This window comes from Camelina sativa, chromosome 13 (assembly GCF_030686135.1).
Source record: "Camelina sativa cultivar CO46 ecotype springtype chromosome 13, ASM3068613v1".
Lineage (NCBI taxonomy): Eukaryota > Viridiplantae > Streptophyta > Magnoliopsida > Brassicales > Brassicaceae > Camelina > Camelina sativa.
Genome location: NC_141892.1, coordinates 19,966,113 through 19,981,502, shown reverse-complemented (window position 1 = coordinate 19,981,502; position 15,390 = coordinate 19,966,113). Strand labels below are relative to the sequence as shown.

Here is a 15,390-nt window from a genome sequence, read left to right as displayed (position 1 = left end):
CGTTGGTATAATGCTGTCGGAAACCCGTCGGTATAATGCTGTCGGAAACCCGTCGGTATAATGCTGTCGAAAATCCGTCGGTACAAAATCCGTTGGAAATCCGTCGGTAAAATATCCATCGGAAATCTGTCGGTATTTACCGACGGTTTACCGACTCAACATGTTTGTCGGTTATCCGTCGGTATTTGTCTTATCGGAAATCAGTCGGTAATTTCCGACAAATTTCCGACAGATTATTTTTTCCGACGCTTTAGAACCGACAGACATTTACGTCTGTAATTCATCGATAATTGTCGTTTTCGACGGAAAACTGATGGATATGCCTGTCGATTTTATGCTGTTTTCTTGTAGTGCTATAAATATACCATAAATGTCAAAGCCGTAATACCAAAACCAGAATCAGAGAAAATTAGTTTTATATCTTGCAAAACTCTTAGAAGTTGCATCTATGGCAAGATTAAGATATCAACTGGTTCTGTTACTAATCATTGTCTGTCTCACGACTTATGAGGTTTATAATTTAGTCTTTTATTTATCGAAGCATCACTTAATGTATCTTGAATCATATTATGTTTAAAATTATGTGTATAAGAAATAACTGATAAAGGTGATGATGAATGATCATCCTCTTCAGCTTCACGTTCATGCTGCTGATGGCGTAAAGGTTGGTGAGGGCGTAGTGAAAATCGGTACGTAACCCTAACTTGTAAACTATGTTTATGTTAATGTTTGTATATAACTTTTAACATTTCTGATGGGTGCAGTACTCTCTTCCCAATTAGTTTTATCTTTCTTTATGGACAACATTAAACGCTTTTTAGTGAGATGTTATCACAAGCTGATGGTCTTTGGACGAAGGAAACTATATATATGGACTAATACTTGGAATTCCCCTTGCTACAAAAAACCAAATATATACTTTTGGTGAGTTTTAAGCGGATTATACATATGAATGTGTGTACGTTTGATTGTAGACTGCGATGGGAGATGCAAAGGTAGATGCAGCAAATCGTCGAGAACGAAACTGTGCTTGAGAGCATGCAACAGCTGTTGTTCCCGCTGCAACTGTGTGCCACCTGGTACTGCCGGAAACCACCATCTTTGTCCTTGCTACGCCTCTATTACCACTCGCGGTGGCCGTCTTAAATGCCCTTAAATTCTATTTTTACCTCCATCTCCATATATATATATATATATATATAGAATGTGTTATGTTTTGGAAGACAAACGTATGTGTACGAGTAGCTATAAACTAATGAGAAGTTAATGGTTGTTGAACTGGTATGAGTCGTATCAAACTGTACGTGTTACTTTTGAACAACTAAAGTTCCGGTCTTGTTGTAACTTGTAAGTATAGCAACCCTGAAAAAAAATCAAAATAAATAGATACTGCAAGAAAATGGATCATTTAACAATAAAAATTAGCAACTAAAATATTCCAAGATGAGAAGAGGAAATGATAAAATGAAAACCTTTGAAGCACTTGGGATTTCTAAATTTTGGTAATTCACAGCTACTAAGGTGTTAAACAATGATGATTTGGGTCGACTGTGAATTTTTTCACAACAAAAAATTATAAAGATGAAGAACATGAAAGCATTTTTGCAATTTCTTGGTATGGAGATTGATTTACTCACGTGTGTGGTGAAAGATCTCTTGGTTAGAAGGCCAATGCCATATCATATCAATGTCATTAGTAGCGGAGTGTGTACTAAATCTAAAAGTGATTCTACTAAATCAAAATGGTATCTCCATTAATGGAAGTTCTTGTATATATATGATTATATACGAAAGACCTTCAAAATAAAATAAAAATGTTACAAAGATCGCAAACGACTTTGCCAAAAATAAACAAGTTTGCGCGTTATGTACGTTAAGTAAATGTTGGTTCACTCGTGTTGTTGAAAATTTGTATAATAGCCGTGTTTCACTAGTCATTAGCTAAGCTTAAAGAGTAGAGACGATTGCCCAAAGCCACGAAAATAATTACTAGAAAGTCACACATTTTTTTATAAGAAAAAAGAAAGAGGAGAAAAATTGTGTTTAAATTAACTTTACCATCACATTTTCACAAAAAAAAATATTCATTATCAATTTCTCATGAACTTAATTTCTTCAAACCTAGTTTTCTTTATGTTTTTATATTATAATTTTCAAAATAATTTTACAATTCTTTTCTTAAATTTTAATGTTATAAAGAAAATCACATTTATCAAAATGGGGCACTATACATGCATACCTTGTAAAATATACGCGTGTAAAAGAGAATGCGTGAATCGAATTATGTGATTTAACAAATTGAAGATGCTTGCTCTTCAGCTGCCACCAAATCTTCTTATTAAATTTGAAATTTGTAAAGGACATTACCAATTTCAACGAGATGGTCATTGCCATTGGGTGGCATGTGGCCTCTACTTTGGTGGCATGTTCATATCCGTCCACATCATCATGTAAACGTGAGAACACTCACCACACTCACTTATATCTTGAACACATGTCTTCACTATCGAACCTAGCTAAAAAAAATGAAAACTACGCACGATCGTCCACCTTGTTATAAAATACAAAAGTTGTAACAATAAAATATTTGGATTTGCACTATAAATATACCCAAAGAGGTGTTAGGTTTATATAATCATAGCCGAAATACCAAAACGAGAATCAGAGATAATAGTTTTTATATCTTGCACGAAACTGCATGTTTTCGTAGACATGGCAATCTTCCGAAGTACACTGCTTTTATTGCTTATCCTCTTCTGTCACATCACTTATGAGGTTCATATTTTTTGTCTTTAATTATTCGTACAAGAATCACATAATGTAATTTACATCATACTATACTTGATTCATACGTTGATCAGTGATAATGAATCACTAGCTATTAATGCATGATAATTATTTGATCATTTCTCTTCAGCTTCATGTTCACGCTGCTGAAGGTGCACAAGTCGGTGAAGGCGTAGTGAAAATTGGTACGTATTTTTCTGTTTATATATACTCACTTTTGATGAGTTTTGAAATTAGACATGTGTGTATGAAACTATCATCATATATGTGTGTAGATTGTGATGGGAGATGCAAAGGTAGATGCAGCAAGTCGTCGAGGCCGAATCTGTGTTTGAGAGCATGCAACAGCTGTTGTTCCCGCTGCAACTGTGTGCCACCAGGCACAGCCGGAAACCACCACCTCTGCCCTTGCTATGCCTCCATTACCACTCGTGGTGGTCGCCTCAAGTGCCCTTAATTTATACGTATCACCGCAGCTATAGTACTGTTATATAGTTTGAAGGATAAAATGTATAAGAAATAACTTAAGTTAATGGTTCCTGAAAACCCGGCCCTTATGATTAACGAGAAAATAAAAAAAATAGAAAAAAAACCAACGTAAAGATTCCTTGAACAATCAACTTATAAGGAGTACAATTGGAGTCATTGATAATGTACACTTATAAGCTATACTACAACCCAAAAAAAAAAAAAGCACAATATAAATGATATTAATTTAAATGATTTATTAATAAATGATAGATGGTTTAGTATCAATTGTAATTAATGATGTAGTAATTAAATAATTTAACATCGGGTCACTAAAAAGTGACACAATTTTATTTTAATTTAAATTATTTCAAAATATTTAACAAAAAATATAATTTTACATTGTTTAATATAATAATACAAATTAAATATCAATTAAATAAATAATACCATGTTGATCAAGATTCTTATTTGTAATCAATTCAAGTTATTGATCCATATTTGTAGAATGAGTCATCAGCCAAATCTAGCACTTGCTTGGCATATCCACATAGTTACAAAGCTTTTATGGGTTTTTGATGAATTGATATGGTTGTTTTAGCTCACAACAACTACAATGTTGGAGTATTCCTTCTCATTCTCAAACCCAGTCGATGTGTCTTTTCAATACAATGTTGGAGTCTTTTCTCATTCTCAATCCCACTTTGGAGTCTCTTTTTTATCTGGTGGTCTACTGATGTGTCTACCTACATACATGTTTATAGCTTGTATGTCTTTCTTCAAAATTATAGAAATGTTGTTTAGAAAAACTGAGAAAAAGCAAAATTCTGGTTTGGTTTTAAGAGACGGGTAATCAATTTAAGTAACTGTAAAATAGAAATTAAGCAACATAAAACCCAAACTAAGCAATCAATTATTCAACATAAAATGAATCCCCTCCAAAGCCAAACAATACTAGTATTTCAGTTGATGCAGCGTGCATCGTGTTACATTTGCAAGCTCTTGGACGTTAAAAGTCGGTGTTCGGTTGCGTGTTCAACAAGCTTCGTTTTTGGTCTTTTATCTTTAATTGGTTTTCTTTTGTTTTGTTTGGGATAAACTCAAATCTTGTAGGATATTTCGTTAGGATTAGTTCGTATCTTTTATTTCTTTGTCCTTAAATAGAGTCACAAATTTTTGTATCAACATCATTGATTTGAAGTCGAATAAAAACCAAAAAAGAAACAATCTTAATTGCTTAAAAGAGCTTCTGTCAAGCTCTGAGAGGAAGACTCTCACTTCGTACCGTTCCGTAACACCTCCGCCAAACCGATCGTTCCTCTCATCCTCTCCACCGTTCGTTCACTTTTTTTTGTTTCGCCAAAAAAAAGCCTCCATCACTCCTTTCCCCTGTTTAACTTCTGCCTCTACACCAGTTGGTATCAGATTCTCTTCGTTCCTGGCGTTGAGTCATGATCTGCCATACAATGCCTCCAAAGCCTGAAAAAGTTCCGGGAAATACCCCAGATAACACAATCAATTGGGTGGAATTTCGTGATACCTTGCTTGAGTCTCAAACCGCGATGCAGAACTCCATCACAACGTTAACTCATGCGTTGCTCAACAATCGTGTTGACAATAATCCACCACCTGTGGCCGCCGTTGGCAGGCAAATTATTCCCCAGCACGACATTCCAGCCGCTGATCATGGACATCAACAACGTGATCTCGCCTTACAACGACCCCAAGACCAGCACTTCCTTGACAATCGATGGGAAGCGGGGTTTCGTCTGGATATTCCAGAACTTCATTGTGGAATTTGCGGTGACTCTCTTTTGAATTGGATCGTAACGGTAGAAAATATGCTTGAGATTAAAAACGTTCCTAACGAACGAAGAGTGTCCTTGGTAGCCACTAAGTTTCGGGGCCATGCAGCCTCTTGGTGGCAGCAAACTAAGCTTACATGATCTCGCAATGGAAAAGGTGTGATTCAGTCATGGGAAAAGCTTAAGAAGAACCTTAAAGAGACCTCTATGCCTCACAATTATGACAGAAACATGTACAACAAACTCCAAAACCTGAAACGGGGTACTCGTTCCGTTGACAAATATGCTGAGGAATTCTATGTGTTGCTTACCCGCAATGATATCGCGGATAGTCAAATACAATTGGTGTCAAGGTTCATTGGTGGACTCTGCCCTCAACTGTAGAGTTGTCTCGCCCAGTTCGACCCAACCATAATTTCTGAAGCTCATCGTCGTACCTCTTCGTTCGAACACCAGTTACGCTCCTCCCAGTGGAATTCACAGTCGTCTAAACCTCTTTTTACTGATCAAAAAACATCTCCGTCTTCTACTCACCTTAGTGACAGCAAAGAGAAAGTCAAAACAGAGCTGAAGCTTGGTTTTCGCGAAGGCGAGAATGGGTTGAAGCGTTCCACCAGGAACGCGCTTAAGTGTTTCTCTTGTGGCGAATTAGGACATCGAATGACAGCCTGTCCCAATCAACAACGTCGCTCTATGCTCCTTGACGACAAAGGAGAAACTCTTGATGATGTTTATGATTCTACAGAGGAGGTTGAAGGAACCCAAGGTGATGAAGAACACCCTACCTTTGGCGACACGGGAGTCTCATTGGTCTCACGACGGGTGTGTGTGGCGCCTCCTAACCGCACTGATAATTGGCTTCACTACAACATTTTCAAGTCTACTTGCACAATTCGAGGGTGCATCTGTACGTTCATCATTGATTCAGGGAGTAGCCGTAATGTCATCTCCGAGATGGCAGTCCGAAAACTTGAGTTACCTGTCGAAGCTCACCCTTGTCCTTATTTTCTCACCTGGTTACATGATGGTGTTGACTTGCATGTTTTGCAGCGTACACTAGTGACGTTCTCCATTGGTCCTTTTTACAAGGATCGGTTCTACTTCGACATTGCCCCAGTGGATGTAAGTCACTTGATTTTGGGAAGACCTTGGGAGTATGATCGAAAGATTATACATGACGGAGCCAAGAATACCTATAAGTTTATATGGGAGTCACACCAGATTGTTCTTCAGCCATCGCCTGATTTGACTTGCAATCCGCCACCTGCCAAAGTTGAACCTCCTACTCGCCCGTCAGTTTTCTCACAATTTTCCTTGCCACCGGGTGTTTCACAGCCGCCGCAGTTGTTATGTTCTTATGCTGCCTTCAAGGAAGAATTTCAGCTTGAAGGCATGGCCTTAGCTGTGTTCACTACACAAGTCAGTTCTCAGGTTTCTACACCACCAACTATTTTTGAAACTTTGCTCAAGGAGTTTAGTGATATCTTTCCCGCTGAGCTTCCAGATGGTCTACCGGCAGTACGAGACCTCCAACATCACATTGACCTTACACCAGGAGCTACATTACCTAACAGTCCTCACTAGCGCATGAGCGCGTCGGAGCATGAAGAACTTTGCTTATTCCTAAGAAGGATGGTTCGTGGCGGATGTGTGTGTACAGTCGCACCATTAATAAGATCATTGTGCGCTATCACTTCCCAATTCCGCGTTTAGACGACCTTCTTGATCAAATCAGGAAAGCTTCAATCTTCTCCAAAATCGATCTTAAGAGTGGGTACCATCAAATACGTATCCGCCCTGGCGATGAATGGAAGACAACATTTAAGACACGAGAAGGCTTATTCGAGTGGCTAGTCATGACATTTGGTCTCTCCAATGCCCCTAGCACATTCATGCGCATAATGAATCAAGCCCTGCGTCCATTCATTGGTAAGTTTGTAGTGGTGTACTTCAATGATATTCTCATTTTCAGTAAACAACTGGCCGAGCACAAGCAGCATCTTTGTGACGTCCTCTTAGTGTTGCGTCGAGATAAGTTTCTCGCGGCCCGACAGAAGTGCGATTTTGGTACGTCCAAAGTACAATTCCTTGGCTACGTGATTTTTGATCAGGGCTTAGCATTGAACCGTGAAAAGGTTGAAGCGGTCAATTCATGGCCAGTACCTCGCTCTCTTACGGAGGTTCGCAGCTTTCATGGTTTAGCTTCGTTTTACCGTCGTTTTGTCCCTCACTTCAGCTCTATCATGGCTCCTATCACTAGTTGCATGAAAGACGATAAGTTTGTATGGTTTTCGGATGCCAATGCAGCAGTTGAACTTATCAAGGAGAAGCTTACCACAACGCCGATATTGGTCCTGCCAGACTTTGAGCTTACCTTTGAGCTCCATTGTGATGCTTCTAAGTTGGGTATCGGTGTTGTTCTTAGTCAACAAGGGAAGCCCATCTCATTTTTTAGTGTGAAGCTCTCTGGTGTGTGGTTACGCTATAACACCTATGACTCTGAATTATATGCGATAGTTCAGGCTATCCGCCATTGGCGTCACTATTTGTTCCATTGGGATTTTGTCCTCTTAACTGATCATGTTGTCCTTCGCCATCTGGATAGTCAAGCAAAGGTGTCAGCTTGTCATGCGTCTTGGATCGCGTTTCTTCAACAGTTCACATTCTCCATACGCCATCAAGCGGGCAAGAGCAATCGTGTCGCAGATGCATTCAGTCGTCGACATTGTGGTTTGGCTTCGATTCACTCTTCAGTTCCTGGGTTTGAGACATTTGCAACTCTTTACGCGTCTAACCCTTTTTTCTCTACAATTTCCGTGACGTCGAACATGGTTTACCTAGTGACTTCACTATTCACGAGGGCTTTTTGTTTAAAGGGTTGCACGTTTGTGTCCCAGATTGCAGCCTCCGTTTGCAGATCGTTCGTGAGCTCCATAACGAGGGACATGTGGGGCGTGATAGGACCTTGACCCTCGCCACAACGTCTTATTTTTGGCCGTCTGTTCGTCGTGATGTTGAACGTTTTGTGGAGCGTTGTCACGTGTGTCAAAAAGCCAAAGGGAAAGCCTCTAATGCGGGACTTTACATGCCATTACCTATTCCGTCACAGCCGTGGACCCACTTGAGCATGGACTTTGTTCTCGGCCTGCCTCGTACTCAGCGGGGTCATGATTACATCTTTGTGGTGGTTGATTGTTTCTCCAAGATGGCCCATTTTCTTCCTTCCAAAAAGACCTCGGATGTTGTTCATGTGGCTACTCTTTTCTTCCGGGAAATCTATCGTTCGCATGGCTTGCCTTTGTCTATTGTTTCTGATCGGGATTCTCGGTTTTGAAGCCACTTTTGGCGGTCGTTGTGGAAAATGCTAGTACGTCTCTCGATGACCACCGCCTATCATCCGCAGAGTGATGGTCAGACTGAGGTCACCAAAAGGTTGTTAAGCAGCTTACTGCGGTGTTTGGTGGGTGATCACATTCGCCGCTGGGAATCTATGTTGTGTCAAGCTGAATTTGCTCACAACCACACTATGAATCTGGGTTTTAGTCCATTTCAGGTCGTCTATGGTCAAGTTCCTCACGGTCCGTTGGATTTCGCTGCTGTTCCAGACCGTACTCGTTTCCATGGGGATGTTGTCGACTTTGTTACTGAACTAGAGCATGTCCACCATGTTGCAAAGGAAAATCTTGAGTCCGCAACGACTAATTATAAGGTGGCTGCTGATGCTAAGCATTGTGAGCTTTTGTTTGGTCCGGGTGATCTGGTTTGGGTTGTGCTTACAAAATATCATCTTCCTGCTCGTGAATACAATAAACTCAAGTCTCGTCGGTTCGGTACTGTCGAGGTTCTGGAGCGTACCACCGCATATGGACACATCGGGTGTGTTTAATGTGAAGTATTTATCACCTTATCTTGGTGATCATGCCGAGCCGGATTCATGGTCGAATCCTCTCCCAGCTGGGGAGAACTATTGCAACGTGCATCGTGTTACATTTGCAAGATGTTGGACGTTAAGAGTCGGTGTTGGGTTGCGTGTTCAACAAGCTTCGTATTTGGTCTTTATCTTTATTTGGTTTTCTTTTGTTTGGGATAAACTCAAAGCTTGAGGATATCTCGTTAGGATTAATTCGTATCTTTTATTTCTTTGGCCTTAAATAGAGTAACAAATCTTTGTATCAACATCATTGATTTGAAGTCGAATAAAAACCAAAAAAGAGGCAATCTTAATTGCCCAAAAGAGCTTGTGTCAAGCCCCGAGAGGAGGACTCTCGCTTCATTTCTGTACTGTTCCGTAACACCTCCGCCAAACCGATCGTCCCTCTCATCCTCTCCACTGTTTGTTCACTCTGTTTTGTCTCGCCAAAATAGAGCCTCTGTCACTCCTTTCCCTTGTTTAGCTTCTGCCTCTACACCAGTTGGTATCAGATTCTCGTCATGGAAGAATTTTTGAATTTATAGTAGAATTTTTGATTTAATCAAAATTACATTTTTGTTTTACAAACTAAATTTTACTTTAGTATGAAAAAATTACTTGGAAGAAAGTAATCTATATAATAATAAGAATCTGAATAAATGCCAATAAAAGTTGCGACCTGAAATAATCCGCTCTGTTTTTTTTTAATATCCTAATATCTAGTAATATCATACTTACTAGCATCCTAACCCCCAATCAATAGCAGCGGATAATACAAAACAATTCCAATAAACCAATAATGAATAAATGAATAACATGTAACAATTCCAGCAACAATCTAAAACATAACAAAGTCATAGAACCAACAATCCTAGCAACCGTTCTAGACAGCTAAGTTCCACTCTAGCATCATATCAAATGCAGAGAGCAATCAACCGAACCTCTAGAACACCTCTTCTTCACAGCCTTGATTCCACGATCACACTTAACCTTTACATGCGCCACAACACAAAAGAGAGGCGTAAGTATTACCAGAAATACTTAGTGAGACAATCCTTCCATCTACAGGGCTATACACACAAGCAATAAGATCTCTCATGCCACAATCAACAAACAATAAAACAGACCAGGCAACACAGAGCAAACACATTATCAGCCGCTGCTGATGGTTGGTGTCGATCGACACACGACGTGTGTCAACCGATATAGACTACCCTTGTGTCGGTCGACGCATGCTCGACATTACACGAAATCCCTAATTGCATCGATCGACATTTCCACATGGCATCGATCGATGCTCGTAAGATTTATCGCGCCGTCCTCGCATTAGTGTCGACCGACACACCACCACAAGCTTTTCCCACGTTCTCATCCCTAGATCTCTAACCTTCAAGCCAAAAACTCACAAGAACAATGAAAAAAGCTTCAAAGAACCTTCATGAAAACTCACATGAACTTTTGGGAATCGTTTTCTCTGTTTTTCACACAAAGGAGGTGACAAATAGGTTTTCTAAACCCAAATATGTCGATTCCACACCTTATATACGACCCCCAAACCAAACCAACTTGAAAAGAGAATCCTAAAATCAAACCGAACACCCGACTTCACATTGTGTTAATCGACACCACTAACTGTGTCGATCGACACACCCACCAAAAATGCAATTTTGGTTCGCGGGTGTTACACGATCTTTCGTTGTACCTTTTCATAAAAAAATATTTTTAAATGTTTTATTAAAAAATTATATGATTTCAACTGTTCATTATATAGTTGTGACTTTTCATCATATTTTATTCATATTTTTTCATCACAATTTTTCGGTATAACAGAAGTTCTATTTAAATAGTCATATCTTTTTGTAACGCTCGCGAACCAAAACTCTGCGTTTTGGGGGTGGGTGTCGATCGACACTCATGTGTTGTGGGTATGAGTTCGTGGCGATCCGTTTGGGTTGACTAACGCACCAGCTGCGTTTATGAGATTGATGAACAACGAGTTTCAGGAGTTTCTGGACGTGTCTTTCATCATTTTCATCGACGACATCCTAGATTATTCTAAGAGTCCTGAAGAACATGCAATGCATTTGAGGGCAGTTCTGGAGAAGCTGTGGGAGCAGAAGCTGTTTGCTAAGCTGAGAAAGTGTAGTTTTTGGCAGCGTGAGATAGGTTTTCCAGGTCACATTGTGTGTGCAGATGGGGTTTTTGTAGATCCAGAGAATATTCAAGCTATCAGGGATTGGACTAGACCGCAGAATGCCACGGAGATCAGGAGTTTTCTTGGGTTGGCAGGATACTACAGGAGGTTTGTGCAGGGGTTTTCGAGCAGAGCACGACCTATGACTAAGTTGCAGGGAAGGATGTCCCTTTTGTCTGGTCACAGGAGTGTGAGGAGGGTTTTGCAAGCCTGAAGGAGATGTTGACCACTGCTCCGGTGTTGGCTTTGCCTGAGCAGGGAGAACCCTATGTGGTTTATACAGACGCATCCAGAGTTGGTTTGGGATGTGTGTTGATGCAGCATGGGAAGGTGATTGCCTATGCTTCGCGGCAGTTGCGGAAGCATGAGGACAACTATCCTACTCATGATTTGGAGATGGATGTTGTAGTCTTTGCCCTAAAGATTTGGAGATCTTATCTTTATGGTGCATAGGTACAAGTGTTTACAGATCATAAGAGCCTAAAGTATATATTCACTTAGCCCGAGCTGAACTTGAGGCAGAGGCGATGGATGGAGCTGGTGACGGATTATGATCTTGAGATAGCCTATCATCCTGGTAAGGCTAACTTGGTTGCTGATGCTTTGAGTCGGAAGCGGGCGGCTTCGGCTCAGGAGCAGGATATGGATTCTCTGGTAGGTGAGATTAGTGCGTTGAGCTTGTGTGCGGTTTCTCAGGAGCCGATGGATTTGGTTACAGCTGATCAAGCAGATCTGTTGAGCAGAGTGCGGTTGGCTCAGGAGTCGGATTTGGGGCTGGTGAATGCCTCAAAGGATGTTGACTCAAATTATCATGTTTCGGCTAATGGTACTATTCTGGTGCATGGGCGGATCTGTGTGCCCAAGGATGAGGAGTTGAGGCAGGAGATTCTCAGAGAAGCTCATGCTAGCATGTTCTCTATTCATCCAGGAGCGATTAAGATGTACCGAGATCTCAAGAGGTACTATCACTGGGTTAGGATGAAGAAGGACGTGACTAGTTGGGTTGCGAGGTGCGATGTGTGTCAGCTAGTGAAGGCTGAGCATCAGGTACCTGGTGGTTTGCTGAAGAGTCTTCCCATTCCAGAGTGGAAGTGGGATATGATTACTATGGAATTCGTGGTGGGTTTGCCAGTGTACAGGACGTTTGATGCTATCTGGGTCATTGTGGACCGGTTGACTAAGTCGGCACATTTTCTAGCCATTAAGAAGATTGATGGAGCAGCAGTCTTGGCCACGAAGTATGTGAAGGAGATAGTCAGGTTGCATGGGGTGCCAGCGAGTATTGTCTCTGATAGGGATTCCAAGTTCACTTCGGTGTTTTGCAGGCATTTCAGGGAGAGATGGGCACTAAGGTGCATACGAGTATTAGCATGGCTCCTTATGAGGCTTTGTACGGGAGGCCGTGTCATACACCGTTATGCTGGACTCAGGTGGGGGAGAGGAGCATGTACGGGGCAGATTTTGTTCAGGAGACTTTGGAGAAGATTCGGGTTCTCAAGCTGAACATGAAGGAAGTTCAGGATCGGCAGAGGAGTTATGCCGATAGGAGGAGGAGAGATCTAGAGTTTCAGGTTAGATATAGAGTGTACCTCAAGATGGCCATGTTGCGGGGTCCGAACAGGTCATTGACTGAGACTAAGTTGAGTCCGAGGTATATGGGTCCGTTCAGAGTGATTGAGCGAGTCGGACCAGTGGCATATAGATTAGAGTTACCTGAGGTTATGCGAGCATTCTATAAGGTTTTCCATGTGTCTATGTTGCGGAAGTGTCTCCGTGAGGATGACCAGTTGTTGGCTAAGATCCCCGAGGATCTTCAGCCCAACATGACTTTGGAAGCGAGACCAGTGAGGGTTCTCGAAAGGAGGATCAAGGAACTTTGGAAGAAGAAGATTCCTTTGATGAGAGTCCTTTGGGACTGTGATGGTGTTGAGGAGCAGACTTGGGAGCCTGAGGCGAGGATGAAGGCCAGGTTTAAGAAGTGGTATGAGAAGCAAGCCACAACTTGAGCTTGCCTAGCCTGGTCCCATCTGTAGTCCGTGGCTGGAGCGGGAATGGAGTATTCTAGCCCATCTCTCTTGTTACTCGGTCGCTTGGGGTGGTTGGTTGTGCGACTCAGTAACAAGATGAGGTGGTGTTTGGGGTACAAAATTTCCACAAGGCAGTGTTTGGAGGGAAGTTCCCTGAATTAGAAGTTGCTATAAGTGGAAAGTTTCCAAAAGTGGTAAGTGCTAAAAATGGAAAGTTTTATGTGAGTTAGAATTTGTCCATTTTTGGTGGCGGAGAGCCTGGGGGAGGGCTTGTGTGGCCATTGTGGCTGGCTGTTTAGCCGTTGTGTGGCCTTTGTGGTGGGATTTCTAGCCATTGTGTGGCCTTCATGGCGGGCTGTTAAGCCATTGTGTGGCCTACGTGGCGGGCTGTTTAGCCATTGTGTGGCCTTCATGGCGGGCTGTTGAGCCATTGTGTGGTCTTCGTGGTGGGTTGTTTAGCCATTGTGTGGCCTTCGTGACAGGCTGTTTAGCCATAGTGCCTGTTGAGGCGGTCCTTCGGGAGAGATGGTCTTCGTGACGGTCCTTCGGGGCGAGTGGCCTTGGTGGCGGTCCTGTTGAGGACATTTGTTTGGGCTTTGTGGCGGTCCTGTTTAGGACATTTGTTTGGCCTTTGTGGCGGTCCTGTTTAGGACATTTGTTTGGCCTTTGTGGCGGCCCGTGGGGCAGTGAGATGATCCTTGTGTGGTCATGGGGTATTCCAGTGAGGGGATATGTGGTTGGTAGGAAATTGTGTTGTCTTACACGAGCCAATAAAAACTCAAGGTTTGGGCTTGTGAGTAAAAAAAGGTGAGTCCAAAAGTCGAGAGCAAATAACGCCTGGAGCGTGAGTCTATCACCTAGAGGTGACCTTTCGTATATCAGTCGGAGGAGTGTTGGCCGTGGAGTCGGTAGCACATGAGTGCTTGACTGGGAGTTGTTCGAGATTCGAGGATGAATCTATTTGGGTGGGGGAGAATTGTAACGCCCGCAAACCAAAACTCTGCGTTTTGGGGGTGGGTGTCGATCGACACCACTTATTCTGGTTCGATCTGATCGATTTAATTATCGATTTGAATCGGTTTGGTTTAGGGAAAACCATTGAACCGAACTATTTAGGTGCTTTGTCGCAGAAGAGGGTTTTGGCAAGTTGTGTTTGTCGTCGTTCTCTTGTTTTTGAGAGAAAAGAGAGAAAAACCTTGTTCTTGAGATTTTGGTGATTTTTGAGAAGATTGTTGGCTGTTATTGGGAGATTTGAGGCTAAGGGGGAGATAGAAGCTTGCTAGGAGGGTTGGATTCGTTGCTATTTCCAAAGAGGTGAGTGCATGACTATGGCTAATCTAAGCCCTTGATTTCTTTGTTCTTGCTTGTTTTTTGTTGTTTTTGTGTGTTTTCTTGCTGGCGATTGGATTATACAGGTTCTTAATGATGTTTCCGGCATAGGTTTTGAGTATTGGATGATTTGGAGGAGATTGGGAAGCCAGATTCGACTCTCGGCTTCGTGCGGATAGCAGTTGCAGGTGGAGTGTCGATCGACACCAGTAAAAATGGGCATCGATCGACACTGTGGGGTAGTGTCGGTCGACACCAATGCCAGTGTCGGTCGACACTAGGCTGGTGTCGGTCGACACCTCCCTTCCAGTGTGACGATGTTCGTTTTTCTGGTTTGTGTGTTTTGTTTGTTGATTGTTTGGAACATTGGAGTCATTGTTGCTTGTGTGTATAGCCCAGTAGATGGGAGGATTGCCTCACTGAGTATTTATCAAATACTCATGCATCTCAATTTGTGTTTGTGGTGCAGGTAAAGGCAAAGTGTGATCGTGGAATCAAGGCAATGAAGAGGAAGATGTTCTAGGGACTCGATTGGATGTTGCCTGGCGTTGCTAGGTTGCTAGAGTTGGTCTTTAGAACTTGCTAGGTTGCCAGTTCCTTGTTTTCTTGTTGTTTGACATTGAAATGGTTAGGATTGGATATTGGTTATTCTATATTGGATTATTATTGGTTATTTAATTGGTATTGTTATTCCGTTGTTGTTTTGTGATTGTGGTTAGGTGGCTAGTGGATATGGGACCACTAGTCGTAGTTAATTATTATTATTATTATTATTATTTAAAAAAAAAACGGGTCAGGTCGTTACACTTTTAAACTCTTTATATATTTTTCTATTCAACAATAATTAACAAATGATTGTTCGTTCAAACA

At 41.7% G+C, this 15,390-nt stretch overlaps 2 protein-coding genes across 2 annotated transcripts; both read left to right on the top strand.

Annotated features, from left to right (window-relative positions):
* The first annotated feature begins 383 nt into the window (after positions 1–383).
* On the top strand, positions 384–1,278 carry LOC104736958 (gibberellin-regulated protein 2-like). Its single transcript, XM_010457046.3, has 3 exons — positions 384–511; positions 635–689; positions 975–1,278. Exons 1-3 carry the CDS (start codon positions 449–451, stop codon positions 1,154–1,156), a joined length of 300 nt encoding a protein of 99 aa, XP_010455348.1. The 5' UTR covers positions 384–448; the 3' UTR covers positions 1,157–1,278.
* Positions 1,279–2,508: 1,230 nt separating this feature from the next.
* On the top strand, positions 2,509–3,333 carry LOC104736957 (gibberellin-regulated protein 3). The gene is made up of 3 exons (XM_010457045.3): positions 2,509–2,775; positions 2,918–2,972; positions 3,063–3,333. The coding sequence occupies exons 1-3, from the start codon at positions 2,713–2,715 to the stop codon at positions 3,242–3,244; spliced, it is 300 nt and encodes a 99-aa protein (XP_010455347.1). The 5' UTR covers positions 2,509–2,712; the 3' UTR covers positions 3,245–3,333.
* Positions 3,334–15,390: the final 12,057 nt, after the last annotated feature.

What these genes read in the sequence shown, in the direction of transcription:
- LOC104736958 (XM_010457046.3), top strand. Translation starts at nt 449, where the DNA reads ATGGCAAGATTAAGATATCAACTGGTTCTGTTACTAATCATTGTCTGT. An exon ending in TCTGTCTCACGACTTATGAG is followed by an intron (nt 512 to 634) that starts GTTTATAATTTA and finishes CATCCTCTTCAG; the next exon opens with CTTCACGTTCATGCTGCTGA. An exon ending in TGAGGGCGTAGTGAAAATCG is followed by an intron (nt 690 to 974) that starts GTACGTAACCCT and finishes GTTTGATTGTAG; the next exon opens with ACTGCGATGGGAGATGCAAA.
- LOC104736957 (XM_010457045.3), top strand. Translation starts at nt 2,713, where the DNA reads ATGGCAATCTTCCGAAGTACACTGCTTTTATTGCTTATCCTCTTCTGT. An exon ending in TCTGTCACATCACTTATGAG is followed by an intron (nt 2,776 to 2,917) that starts GTTCATATTTTT and finishes ATTTCTCTTCAG; the next exon opens with CTTCATGTTCACGCTGCTGA. An exon ending in TGAAGGCGTAGTGAAAATTG is followed by an intron (nt 2,973 to 3,062) that starts GTACGTATTTTT and finishes ATATGTGTGTAG; the next exon opens with ATTGTGATGGGAGATGCAAA.